Here is a 17,990-nt window from a genome sequence, read left to right as displayed (position 1 = left end):
TGCAGAGTACTCTGGAAACATAATGTCTGGTGTGTGTTTTGCTTGACAACCCATACAATAACATTGTTGGAGTTCTGATAAGGAAGGCCTTGGACTTTGTAAACTAAGGCTGCCATATCCTATGCCATTGTCAGAGCAAAGGTGTAGCACAGGTAACAACCAAGTCAGCAGTGCTGATTTTTCTCCACCCACCTGGACTGTCAGTGTCATTCCTGCGATTCTTTTCGCCTGTGAAGGAAGATCTGTTTTGTGCCTAACATTTTATGTACTGTTGGTGTACCTGAATGAAGCACGTTAAGAAGAATGTATTACTTTTATGAAAACCCTATAAAGGTAACAGAATCTTAATTCTGTCAGTGGATTCAAAACATACACAGTTATTAAAACTTTTCATTGGAGAACTGCAAGAATCTTTCGTGCAGGCTTTTTCAGTTATATTTACAACTTTTGGTTTTGTACTTCTATTGTTTTAACAAAACATTTATAGCAGTCTACAGAATGTGTGACCTGAACAATGTCACAAATACTTATTATATATATATAAAAACTGGCCTGATAATTACAAGAAGTTGAGTGGAGTTATTAAATATTTTCTGGTGAAGACACAATCTTTTCCTGGTATCTGGTTAAATGATAGTGATGTGTTGAAAATTAGCTAAGGACTGTTTTTTCCCCTTAAAAAGGAATCAATAAAAAGGGGCAGGCGACCGCGTAGGCCCCACCTGTGCGTAGTGCGGAGGATACCTCCTCTCCAACAGCTATCATAAGCCTTCTCCAAGTCAAAGAACACGGCTACCGTTTGGCGCCTTCGCAAAAAGTTGTTCATGATGAATGTCGACAAGGTCACAAGGTGGTCAACAGCGGAGCAGCGGCGACGAAAGCCGCATTGACATTAGTAAGTAGTCGTCGAGATTCAAGAATCCAGACTAACCGAGCATTAACCATGCGCTCCATCACCTTACAGACACAGCTTTTAAGAGAAATGGGGCGGTAACTAGAAGGAAGGTGTCTATCCTTCCCGGGTTTGGGTATAGGAACAACGACGGCGTCACGCCAACGCATGGGGACCTGACCTTCGGTCCAGACGCGATTGTAGGTACAAAGAAGGAAGCTTTTGCCCGCCGGAGAAAGGTGTGCCAGCATCTGAACGTGAATGGCATCCGGCCCCGGAGCAGAGGACCGGGACAGTGCAAGCGCACGTTCGAGGTCCCGCATAGTAAAGGGGGCATTATAAGTTTCCAGATTCAGTGAGTGGAAGGAAGGTTGCCGAGCCTCCTCTGCCTCTTTCCTGGGAAGGAAGGCAGGGTGGTAATGGGCGGAGCTTGAAACCTCCGCGAAAAAGTGGCCAAAGGCGTTGGAGACATCCACAGGATCAACAAGGACCTCATTACCTGAGGTCAGGCCAGGTACCGAGGAGTGGGCCTTAATGCCCGACAGCCAGCACAGGCCACCCCTAACGACGGAAGAGGGAGTAAACTGTTAAAAGAGCTGGTGAAAGAGGCCCAACAAGCTTTTTTGCTGTCTTTGATGACTCTACGGCATTGCGCTCTGAGTCGTTTGTATTCAATACAATTCGCCAACGTAGGATGGCGGGGAAAGGTGCATAAAGCACGTCGTCGAGCACGGATAGCGTCCCTACAAGCCTCGTTCCACCAGGGGACGGAAACGCGAAGTGAAGAAGATGTAGTACGAGGAATGGAACGTTCGGCAGCATTGATGATAACAGCTGTGAGGTATTCGACCTGACTGTCACAACTGAGAAAATTGTGGTCCGAAAAGGTCGCCAGGGTGGAGTAAAGTCCCCAGTCGGCTTTCGGTATGTTCCAGTGCGAAGGACGTGGGGATGGGGTGTGGTGCAGGAGACGAACGACACAGGGGAAGTGGTCGCTCGAATAGGTGTCGGAAAGGACATACCACTCGAACCGACGGGCAGGAGTGGTAGCACAGATCGAGAGGTCCAAGTGGGAGTAGGTATGAGTAGAGTCCGAGAGGAAAGTCGGGGCACCGGTATTGAGGCAGACAAGATTGAGATGGTTGAAGACATCCGGCAAGAGTGAGCCTCTTTGACAGGATGCAGGAGAGCCCCAAAGGGGATGATGGGCATTGAAGTCGCCAAACAATAAAAACGGTGGGGGAAGCTGAACGATCAGGTGCATCATGTCAGACCGTCTAACAGCAGATGACGGTGGAGTGTAGATGGTACAAACTGAAAAAGTAAAAGCAGAAAGAGTAATACGGACAGCTATTGCTTGGAGTGGGGAGGTAAATGGGATGGGATGGTAATAGACATCGTCCCGAACGAGCAACATGACCCCACCATGAGCTGGGATACCGTCCACAGGGGTGAGGTCATACCGCTCCGAGGTATAGTGGGTAAAGGCAATACGGTCAGTCGGGCGCAACTTGGTTTCCTGGAGACCAAGGACGAGCGGACAGTGCAGGTGGAGGAGCAGTTTTAATTCCTCCCGATTAGATCGAATACCTCTTATGTTCCAATGTAACAAGGCTATCGCTAGTCAAAAAGTTGGGGAACGAGACGGGGGAAGAGCTGATCACCTCGGCGGCCGCGGAGGGCCAGGTTGCGAGGGAACAACGCTACAACCGGCGGGAGGCGGATCCGGTTCCATCGAGTCGTCGCCAGCTGCGGCCACTGTCCCTGGTTGTGTAGGAGGGGCAGCATCATTTGCCGACAAGAAGCCAGCTGAGCGCCTGGCAGCAGAGCGTCCCGGCGAAACTGAGGACGGCCGGGAGCAGCGACTCACGGATGGAGCGTCAGACGAAACGCGTCAGACGAAACGCGCCAGGGTGGAGAGGGGGATAGAGACTTCTTGGAGGCCTTCTTGGAAGGCCGAGGAGGCACAGGGATGGTGGGCTGGACCCGAAGAAGGTCTTAACGCGCGGGGTCTGTTTTGGAACGCCAGACCTCGGAAGGTGGGGTCTGGAACGTTTCCCCGATGGACGCCTGAGAAGAGGTTCGCTTCTCAGGTGGCGGGGGGGAGAGGAGGAGGAGGAGGAAGGGTGGCCCCTGGGGCAGAGGGGGCGGGGGCCACGGGGGAGGAGGATTTGGAAGGGAGGGATTTGGGAGGTGGAGGCAGAGCCCCCTGATGGGCAGAGGAGGCGGAGGGGGGACAGGAGAGGGGTGAGGATACCGCGGAAGGAGTGGACACAACTGAGGCAAACAAAGTGGTCAACGGCACGGGATGGAGGCGGTCATACTTCTTCCTGGCCTCTGAATAAGAGAGCCGATCCAAAGTTTTGAGTTCTTGTATCTTCTTCTCCTTCTGATATGCGGGGCAGTCTGAGGATCTAGGCAAGTGGATGCCAGGACAATTAGTGCACCGAGGTGGTGGGGTGCATGTATGTTCCTCACGAAGAGGACGTCCACAATCGCAACAAAGGGGCTCAGCCTCACACCGTGACGACATGTGCCCAAAGCGCAAACACCGAAAACAGCGCATAGGAGGCGGGACGTAAGGTCGCACGTCGCACCGGTAGCACATCACCTTTACCTTCTCCGGGAGAACGTCCCCCTCGAAGGCGTGGATAAAGGCCCCGGTGTCGATGCGACGGTCTTTGGGGCCGCGCTGGACTCGCCGGACGAAATGCAAGCCTCAGCGCTCCAGGTTAGCCCTGAGCTCCTCATCAGATTGGAGCAGGAGGTCACGATGAAAAATAACCCCCTGCGTCCTATTTAGTGCCAGATGCGGGACAATGGACACTGGGATGTCCCCTAGGCGGTCGCACGCCTGGAGCGCCGCCGACTGTGTGGCGGAGGTGGTCTTGATAAGAATAGACCCTGAACGCATCTTGCTGGGAGCCTAAATTTCCCCAAAGATGTCCTCAATGTGCTGAACAAAGAACATGGGCTTGGAGGTGGCGAACGTCCCCCCATCGGTTCGAGAAGACCAAATAGCGGGGGAAGTACTTCGCCCCAAGCCGGCGGTGCCTGTCCCTCCTCCCAGGGAGTGGCCAAGGGGGGAAGGGCAGGAGAACTAGAAACGGTACCTTTTCTTTTGAAAGACTCGGCCGCAGAGCGACCTGATACGAGTTGACGTTTCATCTGTGAAACGTCCGCCCGATACCACCCACTCCGACCAGGGGCTCTCCCCACGGGCGCCACCCAGCCTCAGCAAGGGCCACCTGGCAGGATGACCGTTGCCGGGTGTCCTGATGCCCCAAGGAGACGGGCATCTACTCCTTGGCCGACGTGGGGAGGGTGCAGCTCAGGTATCGGCAGTACGATCCCTGTGTTGTCAGGGGGCTACAACCTAGAGGGTACATGACGACCCCACCACAACGGGCTGGCTACCGTGCTGGATTTCTGGTGCCATGGAAAGTCCATCATGATCGCTGGTGCAGATGGGGACGCACTATGGGCGTAACTTGTACAACCCATCAGGCGTTTAGGCCCAATTTGAGGAATAGTGGGTATGGTTACAACGCCGGTACAATGCTGAGTGCCAAGGTCTTAGTGCACTTAGGACCAGTGGTACACCACGTAAGGTGTCCTTCCCCAAAAGGCTCGTACTTCTGTAGAATTTTGAAAAATGGAGGTCAAACCCCAAGGGGGACCATCACATGGAAGGCCGAAACGGTTGAAACTCCTTTCGGTCGCCTCTTACGACAGGCAGTAATACCTCGGGCCTATTCTTACCCCGGACCCGCAGGGGGACCAATGATAATTTTCCCTAGAACAAACTTGTCCCAAGCTCTAATACGCAGCTGCCCCCCTGGTGAAATTGTTAAGGCCCATCCTTCAGGATGCATTCATAACAATTTGTTCATCAGATGGTTCATTCAATTCATTGAGAAAACATGTCCAACTGAACAAAGGTCTTATTTTCGATCGTCATTATAGCAATGTTTGAAATCCAGATGTGATCAACTTTGTGAAAGAACACCACGACTTATCTCACTTCCTCGACATTGCACCCACGAACTGCAGCCTCTACATAAGACATTCATAGGACCTCTGAAAACTTACTACAGAGTGGCACTGAGTATGGCTGCATCACAATGGGCACCCTCTCACACCTTACGTCATGGAGGTTTTAGGCCAAGCCTACCTTCACACCCAATCTGCTGAAATAGCAATAAACAGATTCAAAGTAACTGGGTTATACCCTAAGAACCGTTACAACTTCACCAACACCGATTTCATAGCAGGTACGTTTGTTGCAAAAAAAAAAAAATAGACCAAATTTTCTGAATCACATGCTCCTCTACTTCCTTATCTCTGAATCAACTGACGCCATCTACTTCTTTGAGTTATCCTCATTTACAGACAAATCAAGCTCTAGCTATGCCAGTTGATGAAGCCACAGAAACGAGAAGTTCGAGGGACTTCAACAAATGCAGTTTCACCATTCAACATATTAAGGGAAAAACAACACGGGGACGAAAAGCAGCAACCACCTGCCCCATCAGCAACCACCTGCCACATCACGTGGTTATTATTCAAAGATCAGTTGGGAAAGTCACTTGACATAGTGCTATCAAGAGCAGGTCGGTTGAGTTTCTTTGGAGATAGAGGCAGCCCAGAGGACAGAGGTGCAAAATCCAAAGGCCCTCAAAAAAAGAAAATTTGTTCCACAAAACTATCTGATTCATCATCTGACTCTTCAGGCTCCTGCAGCCCTCACCTTGTGGACAGCAAGAACGACCTTTATGTGAACGATGGCGATACACCACACTCAAGCGAAGCAAGTTCTATCTTCCTTGATTTAAAGTTCTCTCCAGACAGGAGAGGTGTGGATTAAATGTATTTTGTGCCAAACATGGGCACACTTAAGACTGTACAAACACGAAAGGAGCTACTTGCATTCACTGTTAATTTCAGATTTCATGTATAAAAGTACAAAAGTTGCTTTTTGTAGACTGTGTACCACTTTGTATTGCTTTAACCCATTTCGTTAAAATCTCAAAAGATTTCTTGCACCTTTTTGTGGAAGCCCGTATTTGCACCCCCCCCCCTTTTTTTATGTTCCATTTTACAAGCTTTTTATAAATCTGTTTTCGAATAGGAATGATGGATAATTATTTTGCCTCTTATTAATTCTTAAACTTGTTATAGTTGTTCATGAAGATATAAAATGTAGAGTTTTTACAAAAGAAGGTACCTTAAAGACACAAACATGGGTTTCCATGTTTATACCTTTTCCTCTACGACATAAAAAGTGCAGGATTCTACGACTGCTCAAAAATACCGAGACAAGCTATAAGTACGCATGACAGACAGAGAGCAAAATCAATGTAGAGTTAGTACAAGATCAGGCAGCAGACACTTTTATCCATTACGTACTTCTGACAAGACTGTGCAAGCGTTATCACTATTGACTAATCACAGTAAATAAAAATGCAAATGGTAACTACTAATAAAAGTGTCAACAAATGTTCTGAATAAGATTTGAGGTTAGTTACACTGTTAACAAGATTAAAATTTACTCTCAAAATTATCAGCAAAATATCATTTCTTGCAATTTTAAACATTTTCTGCAACACTAAATATAAACTACCAAATATTGAAAAACATGTCACTGACAACGGTGAATAATGGAAGGCTCTTCCCCAAAACACACACACACACACACACACACACACACACACACACACACACACACACACACACACACAAAAGATACTTACAAAGCATTGTTTACGGACTGAACTAAGGCTCACCTTCTTGTCTGAATAAATCTTTTAATTCTTGCCATTTGTACTCATAAGCTATGTTGGAAACATAGATTCGTCTATCAGAAGTTGATTTCCTTCCACGTTCACGTTCTCTGTCCCGTGTTGTACTGCTACTACGTGGGCCAAATCTGGTCGGCCTGTCTCCACGACGAGCTCTGTCACGATCTCTTTCCTTGTTACGATCTTTGTCATTTTCTTCATTCCTGTCCATGTCTAGTCCAAATGGAGACCTGGAAAGGAAATATACATAGATACAGAGAGATACATGCTAATTGCAGCCACCCCTCCCCCTAGTGCACATGTGCGAGCACGGACTCAATATTATTATTCTTAAAAATGTGACACTCATTTTACATAGCCCATAAAAAAACTTTAGCACCCTTTTAAGATCTCCCACTATCACTGAAGTGAGAAATCTAAAAGTTTCATATGCAAGTCCTGTTTTACTCTCAATAAATAATAAATACATTCAACAGACTTCCCAAATTATATTCAATATCACTTCCAATTTTCAATTATTCACCTACTCACATGTCCAGAACCACTCAAGCTACTTCTACTTATCTTAAGTTTCACTAAGTCTGATCGAGCTCTGAAATGAAGCTGCAGATAATTTGTTTCTGTACATCAATAGCTGGAAAAACAAACCACTCTGTACATATAATGATCAACATTTATGTTTAGTATGTAAAAGTTCAGTCAATCAGCACTTGGGGCAAATCATTCTAGCACAGATATAAGCCAAAAATACACAAACCACTAGTGTAAGCAACTTTGACAAAGGGCAATGTATAACAATAATGGGAAGTCCTGGTTGGAGCAATATGAAAAAATAAGAGAATGCAACTAATCACCTCCAGTGGATAAATGTGTGGAGTACCAGTATCATCAAATCATCCAGGTCATATCACTCACCATCTCAGAATTTCATGAAATCTTTGTAAATTTGTTTATACCTATAATGTAAGAACTTTGGAAATTATTTAGCCCCAGACAAACTAGGGTGACGTGGGGTAACTAACCATGGGGTTAGGCCGGTATTACACTATCAAATTTCTTTGTCAAAGATTTGATCAAAGATGTGATCCAATATTCCGTCCAATATACTTGACAAAGATCTTTGACGTAGCGCTAGAAGGGGTATTACACTGTCATCAAATTTTTCGTCAAAGTTCAAGATGGCTGACAACAACTTGTTATTAACCGCAGTAGTTCTACGTACTCCAATTGCATTGTGTGCACATGCGGAAAAGAAGTGGGGGAAAAAATGGAAGCATATATACGAGGTTGACAGTCTTAAAAAGTCCTGGGATTACAACTTGATAATAAATTCAGTTGGGAGGAGCACACCACAGAACTGCACAAAGGCCTTAACAAATCTGTGATTGCAATTCGAGTGTTAGCAGACACAGGCAACATAAAAATGAAAAAGGTTGCATACTTTCATTCCATAATGTCATATGGGATAATATTTTGGGGTAAATCTTTAAGTCAAACAAAAGTTTTCAAGGTCCAAAAGCGTGTAATACGTATTATTTGTGGAGTAAATTCACGGACCTCCTGCAGAAACCTCTTCAAAGAACTGGGAATACAAACTACTGCCTCTCAGTATATTTACTTCTTAATGAAATTTGTAGTAAATAATACATCTCTTTTTCCAACAAACAACTCAGTTCATACATACAATACCAGGAACAAAAATGATCTGCACAAGGACTTAAAAGCACTTACTTTAGTTCAAAAAGGGGTCCACTACTCAGGAACACTCATCTTCAATAATTTGCCAGGAAACATAAAAAATTTATGTTAGAAATAAAGATCAGTTTAAAAGGAGCCTGAAAGACTTACTACTGGCCAACTCCTTCTACTCCATTGGCGAAATTTTTAATAGAAGCAAATGATGTATTTATTCATACTATTAGTATTGTTATTTCAGCTTAAAAAAAAAAAATCGACATGTTCCACATCCACGAGGATCTCCTCAGCACGGATCTGTGGAACGAAAAGCTAATCTAATCTGGGTGAAGCCGTGGGTTTTACGACGACACGATAAAAGCATTCAACAAAACTTGTTACGTGAGCTTACAGTGGATGACGTCAAGTCGTACATCAATTACTTAAGAATGAATGAGCATACATTTCTGTATGTGCTCAATGAAGTGTATCCTCATATCACAAAGCACAATATTCACTTAAGAACTGCTACATCTTCAGAAGACAGACTCACTATAACACTCCAATTCCTTGCTACAGGAGAGGGTTATGTTAGGTTAGGTTAGATTAGGTCAGGTTAGGTCTCCAATCTTCTTTATTTTTGTATTCAGGGTGCCTCACGTTGCAAAGCGCCTCATCAGCTTCAGACATCTCTATTAATTTTGTAGTTGTCGGCACACACCAATTTTATTTACTGGCAATGGTTATAAAAACACTACAGACGACAGAACGCTGCAGCGATGCTAGCGCTCCATGTGGTAACATGTCACATTGCAGTGAACAGAAGACAAGCGGTTTCTTTGATCAAATATACAGCGAGGCCCTAGATTTGATCAAATATTGGACGACATTTGACAAAGTCCCTATTACACTATCAAATATCTTTGACAAAGATTTTGGACAAAGAAATTTGATAGTGTAATACCGGCCTTAGTGTAACCACAGCTTATGGTGCCTTAAAGAAGCTGTATTTTTATCTCTGACCTATCACACATGTTAATTTACTCCTTTCTTTGTTATATTTAACCATAAGTTGTCAAATCTGGCATAAATTGGTAATTAATTTTTGGACTTGAATTGACGTCTACATTTTCACTCTGCAAGAGAGTGACATGCTCAGAATTTGGTGGTCTGTCATTTCTGCAGTTTTAAAGATAACTGCACAATTTTTTGGTTACAAACTAACTTTTGCATGATAATTTCAAATATGAGTTTCGTTTTACTCTACTGATAAAGCTCTTGATATGCCAGACATGGTTACACTTACCCCAACTTTTTCCCATGTGGGGCAAGTGTAACCAATCAGCTGGGGCAAGTGTAACCAGGGGGGGGGGGGGGGGGGGGGGAAATTACACTTGCCCCAAACAAACTTACCAGAACATATTTATTTATTTAAGCCGTAACCTTGTTTTTTTGCCATCACACTAGATCAACTAAACTGGCCTTCCTGTACATATGGATACCAGAATACCTGATGTGCTGGATTTGTAGATCTACTGAGTTTGTGAGAGATACATTTTATTTTTTTATTTAAGTCTAATATATTTTTAAACCACGTTTCCTTTTATAAAATACGACACAGAACTGTAAAGAATGCCACCATTTCAATTACAGTACAGTTTTTGAAGCATTGTTTGACTGACAACAGTGTTGAGCATGATAATTCATCCTGCAGCCAAAGGATGTAGCAGTGTTTAAGACTGTGAAATCTACTTGGGACCAAAAGTTAACTTGTCACCAGAGACATCATCAAGGGGTAAAAATTAGCAAACTTTGCTTTTCCAATCTCCTCACTGCTGTGTGGAATGAAACACCACATGAATTGTTGAAAAGTGGTTTTTAAACAGCAGGAGTATTCCCTTACAGTAGAGAAGTAATTGATCAAACTAAATGTGATCCGGAGGCATATAAAAGATACGTAGCTCATACCAAATCTTTGGCAGAAGCAAATCCATTGCCAGCTCACGATAATGCAGCCATAGACTGTGTGGAAGCTACATCTCTTAACAGAAAGTACTCAGATTTTTGGGAAGCTTTCACAGCTGAACAACCTCCAGAATTTTATAGGCCTACATCTACAGAGCCCTGCAGTTCTCCCAGTGTCAGAGTTCTTTCTCAACCATTCCCGAGCTAACCAATGTTTCATTATGTTCTGGAACTTATTATTGGAAACAGTCCGACAGTGTAGTCCCACAGGTAAAACAAAGAAAAAAAGGATTGCGTCAGTAGCTGAAGTTATCACTTTTCAAGATGCCATCTATAAAGAAAAAGATTTTAAAGGAAACAAGAATAATAAGGAGAAATCAAAACAAAATAGCATTATCGGCATAAAAAATGGCTTGGTAATGAAAAGTAAATCTTCCAAACAAAGTGCTGTTACTTTATGCAAAATGGCATCTCAGAATGTTGTGGAAAAAAAAAATCCCTGGTTGCTCATGTGGGTAACAAGAAAAAAAGACGAAGTTGAATCAACAAGTGAAGAAAGCGAAACTGAAGGAGGCCTATCTTTAATAAGTAGTTATGAAGAAAATGGGACCATAACACTAGATCTCAGGAAAGAAATGATAAACTGAAGAAGAAGAAGAGGCAAACTTTTTTGAAGCCAAAGATAAAACTACAGTTGGAAACTATGTTCTGGTAGCTTTTGCAACAAAATGTAAGAAAGTTCATTTTATTGGCCAAGTTACCAAAATGAGTGATTTAGGAGATCCAGAAGTGATTTTCCTCAGGTGCAAAAATAAGACAAAGCATGGCACCACATTCTACTGTGTCTGATAGAAGAGATGAGACGGAAGTTCCATCCTCTGATGTCATTCAGTACTGCCTGAGCCTACTTGGGGTCACAAGGAAGACCTGAAATTTGGTGTTACATTTGATTCATACAACATTCAGTGACTAAATAATAGTTAGGGTCTAAGTGTAAATATAATAAGTTGAATTAGGGCAGTTTAGCATTAAACACAAATTGCCAACAACTTTAGTTCAATTACCATGAAAAATAATAGAAAGTGAACTTATAAAGTGAATTTTTCTTTTCTCTTGAGACTACATATTTTAATATTTTTGTTAAATTGCCTACTAAAGAAAAAAAATATTACTTTTGTAGAATTTAAACTAATAAATTACTGACCTAACACAAAAATAAATCATCTATGATGCATTCTGTTTCAGTGTTTTATGGTTTAGGCTAACACTTATTTTTTAGTTTAGCTAACATTTTATGCGTATTTCATAATACTCAAAGAGGCGTGTGCAAAAAAGTTAATATCTTTAATAAAATTTAAAATATTTTAATAATTTAAAAATCCTCAAATTCAGTAAAAATTGGGTAATCAGGTCACTTCCCCCAAACCATGGGGCAAGTGTAACCTCATTAACACAAAATTTTGAAAACAATTATTTGACCATATATTTTTTTTTTTCAAAAACGAAGTGTATATTGTTTAAAAGTCAGTAAGTCAAACTAAGCATGAGAAATTACAAAATCATATCTTCAATAACAAGTTGGCAATTTGGTGTCAAAGTTGAACTATGCCAAAACTTTGTTACACTTACCCCACTTCACCCTACTTCATATTGAATGTCCAATATAGTGATTTTCTGATAATTTGACTCTTGAAGAAGGTCCATGCAAAGTGGTACTTATTTACAGAAATACTCTTGACTCAAGTGCACATTAAACTTTCGATCTGGAGCTCTTTCAGAAGTTAAGAGAGGCATACCATTAACAAGAGTGGATTTCTGAAGCCATAAAATTACTGAAGAAATTTAAAAAATATTAGAGCAGACCACTTTCAATTTTCTACAAAAATTACAAGGACCTTAAAAACACACGTTTCTCCAATCTACTGAGAACACAGTTTTGGTCTCAAATTATACTAAAGGTTGTAGACATTCTAATAAAATAAAAATAGTAATGTGTTTTCTTTAAATGGACACACAAAACATAGGTAATTCCTAGTAAGTTCTTAAAGGCAGTAATAACCAATGAAAAATTTCTTTCATGTATTTCATACATTTTTGAAGGAGATTACCGTAAAGTTTTCAGACAGCTTGCACACGGTGTCTGAAGCTTTCCATTTGAATTGCATTACTTTAAGGGGATACGGAATCGGATTTTGGGTTAAAAAATCGAATTTTTTTTTATTGGCGTATTATATTCTGCCATGTTTCCTCTTTAAAATGACGTATCATACATAGCTCTACTACAATTATAACTATTTTATTTTTATATGTTTGTGAGATCGGGTATTGCGCTTTAGTTATACACGTCTCTCGTGGCTGACCATGAACTTTTTGGCAGTACCTTTAAAGTGACATGAATTCAAATATCCCGGTTTCCAGCGACTATTTATACACTAGTTGCCCGAAAATGTTTCTCTCTGGTTTCCTCAAGTTACTCTTTGACTTTGTGGCGGGACTGTTTTGTAAACAGTGTGATATAAGAAAGTAGTTGTTGTTGAGTTGTTTCGTATTTAGTGCTTCATTTTTCGCAGTGAAAATGCCTAGAGCTAAAGCAAAAGTATTTAAAAAGCGTGTGAACTGGCAAAAGAAAAGAAATAATGATTCATTAGCAAAGCAAAGCAGTTCATCATCATCACTGTTGGAAAATGTGAATCCACTTATTACTGATTTGCCGAACGAACTTACACCAAATGAAAACAGTGCTTCTCATAAAAAACTAAGATTTGGAAGAGAAATATAATTTACTTGATAGAGGGAATGAAGTTTTTGAACTCATTGATACGAATATATTGTGTGAAGCTCTTGAAAACAGTTTGTGCTGCAAAAAATGTCATGGAAACGTTTCTCTGAAAGTAGAATCCCATGTTGGCCTGGCTGCCCAGTTTAATTTAATATGCAGTGTTTGTAAATACAGCTGTAAGTTTCCAAGTTCGGTTTCAGTAACTGTAAATAATGGATACAAGAAAACTGAACTTTATAGTGTAAATATTAGGTTAGTTTATGGATTGCGAGCAATTGGTAAGGGCAAAGCAGCTGGTGATATGCTATGTGGTGTTCTAAATCTTCCAAGTGCACCTTCAAAGTTTGAAGCTTACAATTATGTACTAGGATCTGCAGTTGAAGATGTAGCACAGAAGTCAATGCAGGTTGCTGTGGAAGAAGCAGTGGAAGAAAATGACGGCAGTCGTGACCTCACAGTGGCGTTTGATGGCACGTGGCAGAAAAGGGGCCACACCTCCAACAATGGTGTTGTAACAGCAACTAGTGTTGATACTGGCAAGGTTATTGATGTTGCAATAATGTCTAAATACTGTAGGTGCACAGGCAGGCTGAAAAATGAACACAGTGATGACTGTATTGCTAATTATTATGGTAGTAGTGGTGGCATGGAGGTTGCTGGGGTGAAGAAAATTTTTCATCGCTCTTCACAGTGGTATAATGTTCGCTATGTCAAATATCTGGGAGATGGTGACTCTAAAGCATTCAAAGAAGTTTTGGAAAGCAAACCATATGGGAACAGTGTAAATATAAGCAAACTTGAATGTATAGGACATGTGCAGAAGAGAATGGGTGCCAGGCTGAGAAGGTTAAAATCAGTTATGAAAGGGAAAAAACTAGATGATGGGAAAACCTTGGATGGCAGAGGAAGATTGACTGATTCCATAATAGACCACATTCAGAACTGCTATGGCCTTGCAATCAGGCAAAATACAGGCAATCTTGAAGAAATGAGGAGAGCTATATGGGCTTTATATTTCCACACCGCATCCACGGATGAGCATCCACAACATGGTTTGTGCCCCAAAGGTGAAAACAGCTGGTGTAAATACAATAGGGGACTAACAACAGGAGAGAAATACATTCACCACCACAGTCTACCATCAGCCATCATGGCAGAAATAAAGCCCATTTTCAGAGATCTGGCTGACAGAAGTCTTCTGATGAAATGTCTTCACGGAAAAACGCAGAACCCCAACGAGTGCTTGGATGGTGTGATATGGCATCGTCTCCCAAAAACAGTGTTTGTCGGAATTAATACACTACATTTTGGTGTGTATGATGCTGTGGCAACCTTCAATCTTGGAAATATAACTAAATGCCAGGTCCTTCAAAAGTTGGGTATGTGTGTTGGTTCCCGTACGGTACGTGCTATGTTCTTTTTAGATCAGCACAGACTAAGGCATGCTGATAATATAATCAAGACATTAGTGAAAAAAGCAAGACAGGTGCAGAGGGGTGCCAAAAGAAGACTTGAAGATGATTATGAAGACTGTGAAGGGGGTATTAGCTACGGATCAGGAATGTTTTAATCTTCTTTCTCCGTTTCCCGTAAGTTTACTTTTTACTTCATCTAGGAACGTTATCTCAGGTACTGGTCAACCTAGAAGTCTGAAATTTTTATGACGTAGTGACATAGGTCCCTATTACATACTGAAACAACGATTTTTTAATTACTTGATTTACAAAAGACTTAGGGGTGATAGTCTAGTAAAAAGCGATGGAAAAAATTTACTTAAAAATAAATGTACAATATCTCTGTAAGAAAATACTTTGACAATAAACTGTTGTTTCAGTATTGTTGTAACATATGAATGCACATACAGTAAAATTTTTACCCCTCTGTCTCCAGTAGTTTGTGAGAAAATGTTCCCTATAGTAGGCATATATTAACATTGCGGGGATAGGTGATTCCGTATCCCCTTAAGGGGAAAAAACAGTCCTTAGCTAATTTTCAACACATCACTATCATTTAACCAGATACCAGGAAAAGATTGTGTCTTCACCAGAAAATATTTAATAACTCCACTCAACTTCTTGTAATTATCAGGCCAGTTTATATATATATATAATAAGTATTTGTGACATTGTTCAGGTCACACATTCTGTAGACTGCTATAAATGTTTTGTTAAAACAATAGAAGTACAAAACCAAAAGTTGTAAATATAACTGAAAAAGCCTGCACGAAAGATTCTTGCAGTTCTCCAATGAAAAGTTTTAATAACTGTGTATGTTTTGAATCCACTGACAGAATTAAGATTCTGTTACCTTTATAGGGTTTTCATAAAAGTAATACATTCTTCTTAACGTGCTTCATTCAGGTACACCAACAGTACATAAAATGTTAGGCACAAAACAGATCTTCCTTCACAGGCGAAAAGAATCGCAGGAATGACACTGACAGTCCAGGTGGGTGGAGAAAAATCAGCACTGCTGACTTGGTTGTTACCTGTGCTACACCTTTGCTCTGACAATGGCATAGGATATGGCAGCCTTAGTTTACAAAGTCCAAGGCCTTCCTTATCAGAACTCCAACAATGTTATTGTATGGGTTGTCAAGCAAAACACACACCAGACATTATGTTTCCAGAGTACTCTGCAAATCTTCATCGATTTGTTACCAACATCAGGGACAAATGCCATCAACAGGTTTCTCTTCTTCCTCTGCAAGCTGTGGCCGATGTTCTTTCAATTTTATTGCTCAGTTCACACAACAGTATAACCACTCTCCTAGAAAATGGTCTGTAATTGCTGCAACTTCACTGTTAACCTTTCTTGGTCTGATAGTCCATTAGCCCTGTGCACTAGAGTGCAAAGGGGCACACACATTTGTGCACACGTGTGAGGGGTTAGAAAAAATGTGTGCAATAAATATAAAAAAAGGACAACTTCAGAACTTTTAAGCACAGTAAAATGGAAACAGGATGCTAAAATTTGGTATGGTTATTAACCTTTATAAGGAGACCAAAAATGCCTAGTTTCATCAAAACCTTAGGTGACAAAAAGCCTTTTTCCTAGTTGAATTCACATAAAACATGATGAATGAATATTTGTTAATAAAGATTTCCATTTGGAACTCCAGAATGTAAACAGAAGATACTAGCAGTGAGATTCATGCAACCATCTTTAAAATCAGTACGCACTTACATGATACACTCAAAATCAAGGAATTTGTGAGGGCTTGTACATAAGGGTGTTTCATAATTTTTTTGCGAGGTAGTTGACAGGACCACCAGAAGCGTCAGAAATGCACCGCCATTAACCAATATTGACTTTTCAGGCCCACAAACTAGAGGCAGCAGACAGTGAAAATAGCCGACTGAATTGACTGTCTGAAATGTAAAGTAAAAGCATTCTTGGCTAAATCAGGCAATAATTTTCAGAATGAATACTCTGGCTACATATCAGTAGCCTAGCTAAGGTCTAGGTTACTTGAAGTCAATTTCTAATACAAATATCACACGTTTCTACTCTGAGAAGAACTCCACAAATTTCCCACACCTGTCCACTATCACATTACATAACCAAAATAAGTTTGAACTCTTGAGTAGATTATTCACTGTGTACAGAGTCTAATGAAAATTTACCACCACATTTCAACAACAGACTCTGATGTTTCCAGGACACCATTATAACAGAAAATTAAAACTTAGGACATGAACTCGATGGAAAAACTGTTCGCTCAATGTTACTATGTTACCTCAGCCAAACGAATTAAATATTAAACAACAATTATTATTCCTACAAGTTTCTTCGACAAGCAACATTGACCTTTGTGGCAATTGTCGAAAGTTAATTTCACGTAAGGTCATCTATTTCAAAACACACAAGAGACGGCCACACTTCGGCGATAACCAAAAATCACGACGGAGATTGCGTAAAAAAATTGAATTACAAACTTTAGTATCTGCAATTCAACAGTTTCTAACGTTCAACAAACAGCCTCAAAATGATCGATCGTACCGAAATTCTTTGTTCGCGATCAACAAAAAAATATTCGGAACAGAAATTACTGACTGCGCCCTCATTGACATAAATAACTAAAATGTTAAGAATGATGAAGACCAAACAGCGAAAACCGCAACACTTTTTACCACAAAACAAGTCATGTTTGAAAATGGAGTCGCGCCGGGCGGTTAGCCACAAAGCAATCAATATAAAATGTAAAATAATTTTACTAAACATCCACTTTGCTACTTATTTCAGCTTCCTCGACAAAAAGTAAAACAACAATAACATATTTTAAACCGCCACCCATGATTCGCCATGTATAACGCGCCAAAACTATACTCGTGAAAGCCATGTTTAGCCGCCATTTTTAAGCAACTTAGCGCGGTTCAAAATTTTTCCACTAGGAATACACCGTACAGCCTACATTCTTAACACTTACCTATCTCGGTCTCGTTTAGGACTTGAAGGTTCGGATTTCATTACTCTTATCTGTTCTAAAGACACTCGATATATTGTATTACCTTTCACAGCACCTCTTCCGAAATGACGCCGACAACGACACAGATTACAGAGAACTCGCCAAGACAGATATGTTAAAATCCTGCGATGAAATTGTGTTTCTCAAAGATGCTAGATGTATTAATGCAAGATTAATATAATATTTAAGTACTCACTGTTGTACACAGTCCAGATTGAAAAAAAATGTCTGAATCAACACCTAGGTAGGTCTATACTCTGCATAAGACTTTAAACCGCATGTAAGAAGATATTTTCCATTGTATGCTATTCATAGCAGACGCCTGCGGAACGGGAAGGAGCGTCAAGCCACATTCCCACAAGCATTAATTTCTTAAGACGGGAGGTGGGCGGATCGCTGCACGTTAAGCGC

At 41.2% G+C, this 17,990-nt stretch overlaps 1 protein-coding gene across 3 annotated transcripts in view; it reads right to left on the bottom strand.

Annotated features, from left to right (window-relative positions):
• LOC124621807 (myelin expression factor 2) overlaps window positions 1-17,710 on the bottom strand; it is a 115,723-nt gene extending 98,013 nt beyond the window's left edge. For 2 of the 3 annotated variants that reach the window (XR_006980571.1, XM_047147243.1), the window contains exons 1-2: window positions 17,541-17,658; window positions 6,679-6,923 (exon numbers count right to left, since the gene is read on the bottom strand). Coding sequence is in view for 2 of the 3 variants with exons in the window: in XM_047147243.1 (XP_047003199.1) it covers window positions 6,679-6,923; window positions 17,541-17,581 (286 nt within the window). In the remaining variant the exon portion in view is untranslated. Of the gene's footprint in view, window positions 1-6,678; window positions 6,924-17,540 lie in introns of all 3 variants that reach the window. The other variant, XM_047147244.1, reaches the window with a different exon arrangement.
• Between the last annotated feature and the right edge of the window lie 280 nt (window positions 17,711-17,990).

The sequence above is a fragment of the Schistocerca americana genome, chromosome 7 (genome assembly GCF_021461395.2).
Source record: "Schistocerca americana isolate TAMUIC-IGC-003095 chromosome 7, iqSchAmer2.1, whole genome shotgun sequence".
NCBI classification, from domain to species: domain Eukaryota; kingdom Metazoa; phylum Arthropoda; class Insecta; order Orthoptera; family Acrididae; genus Schistocerca; species Schistocerca americana.
Note: the sequence above shows the minus strand (reverse complement) of the source record. Positions and strands in the feature narration are given on the sequence as shown.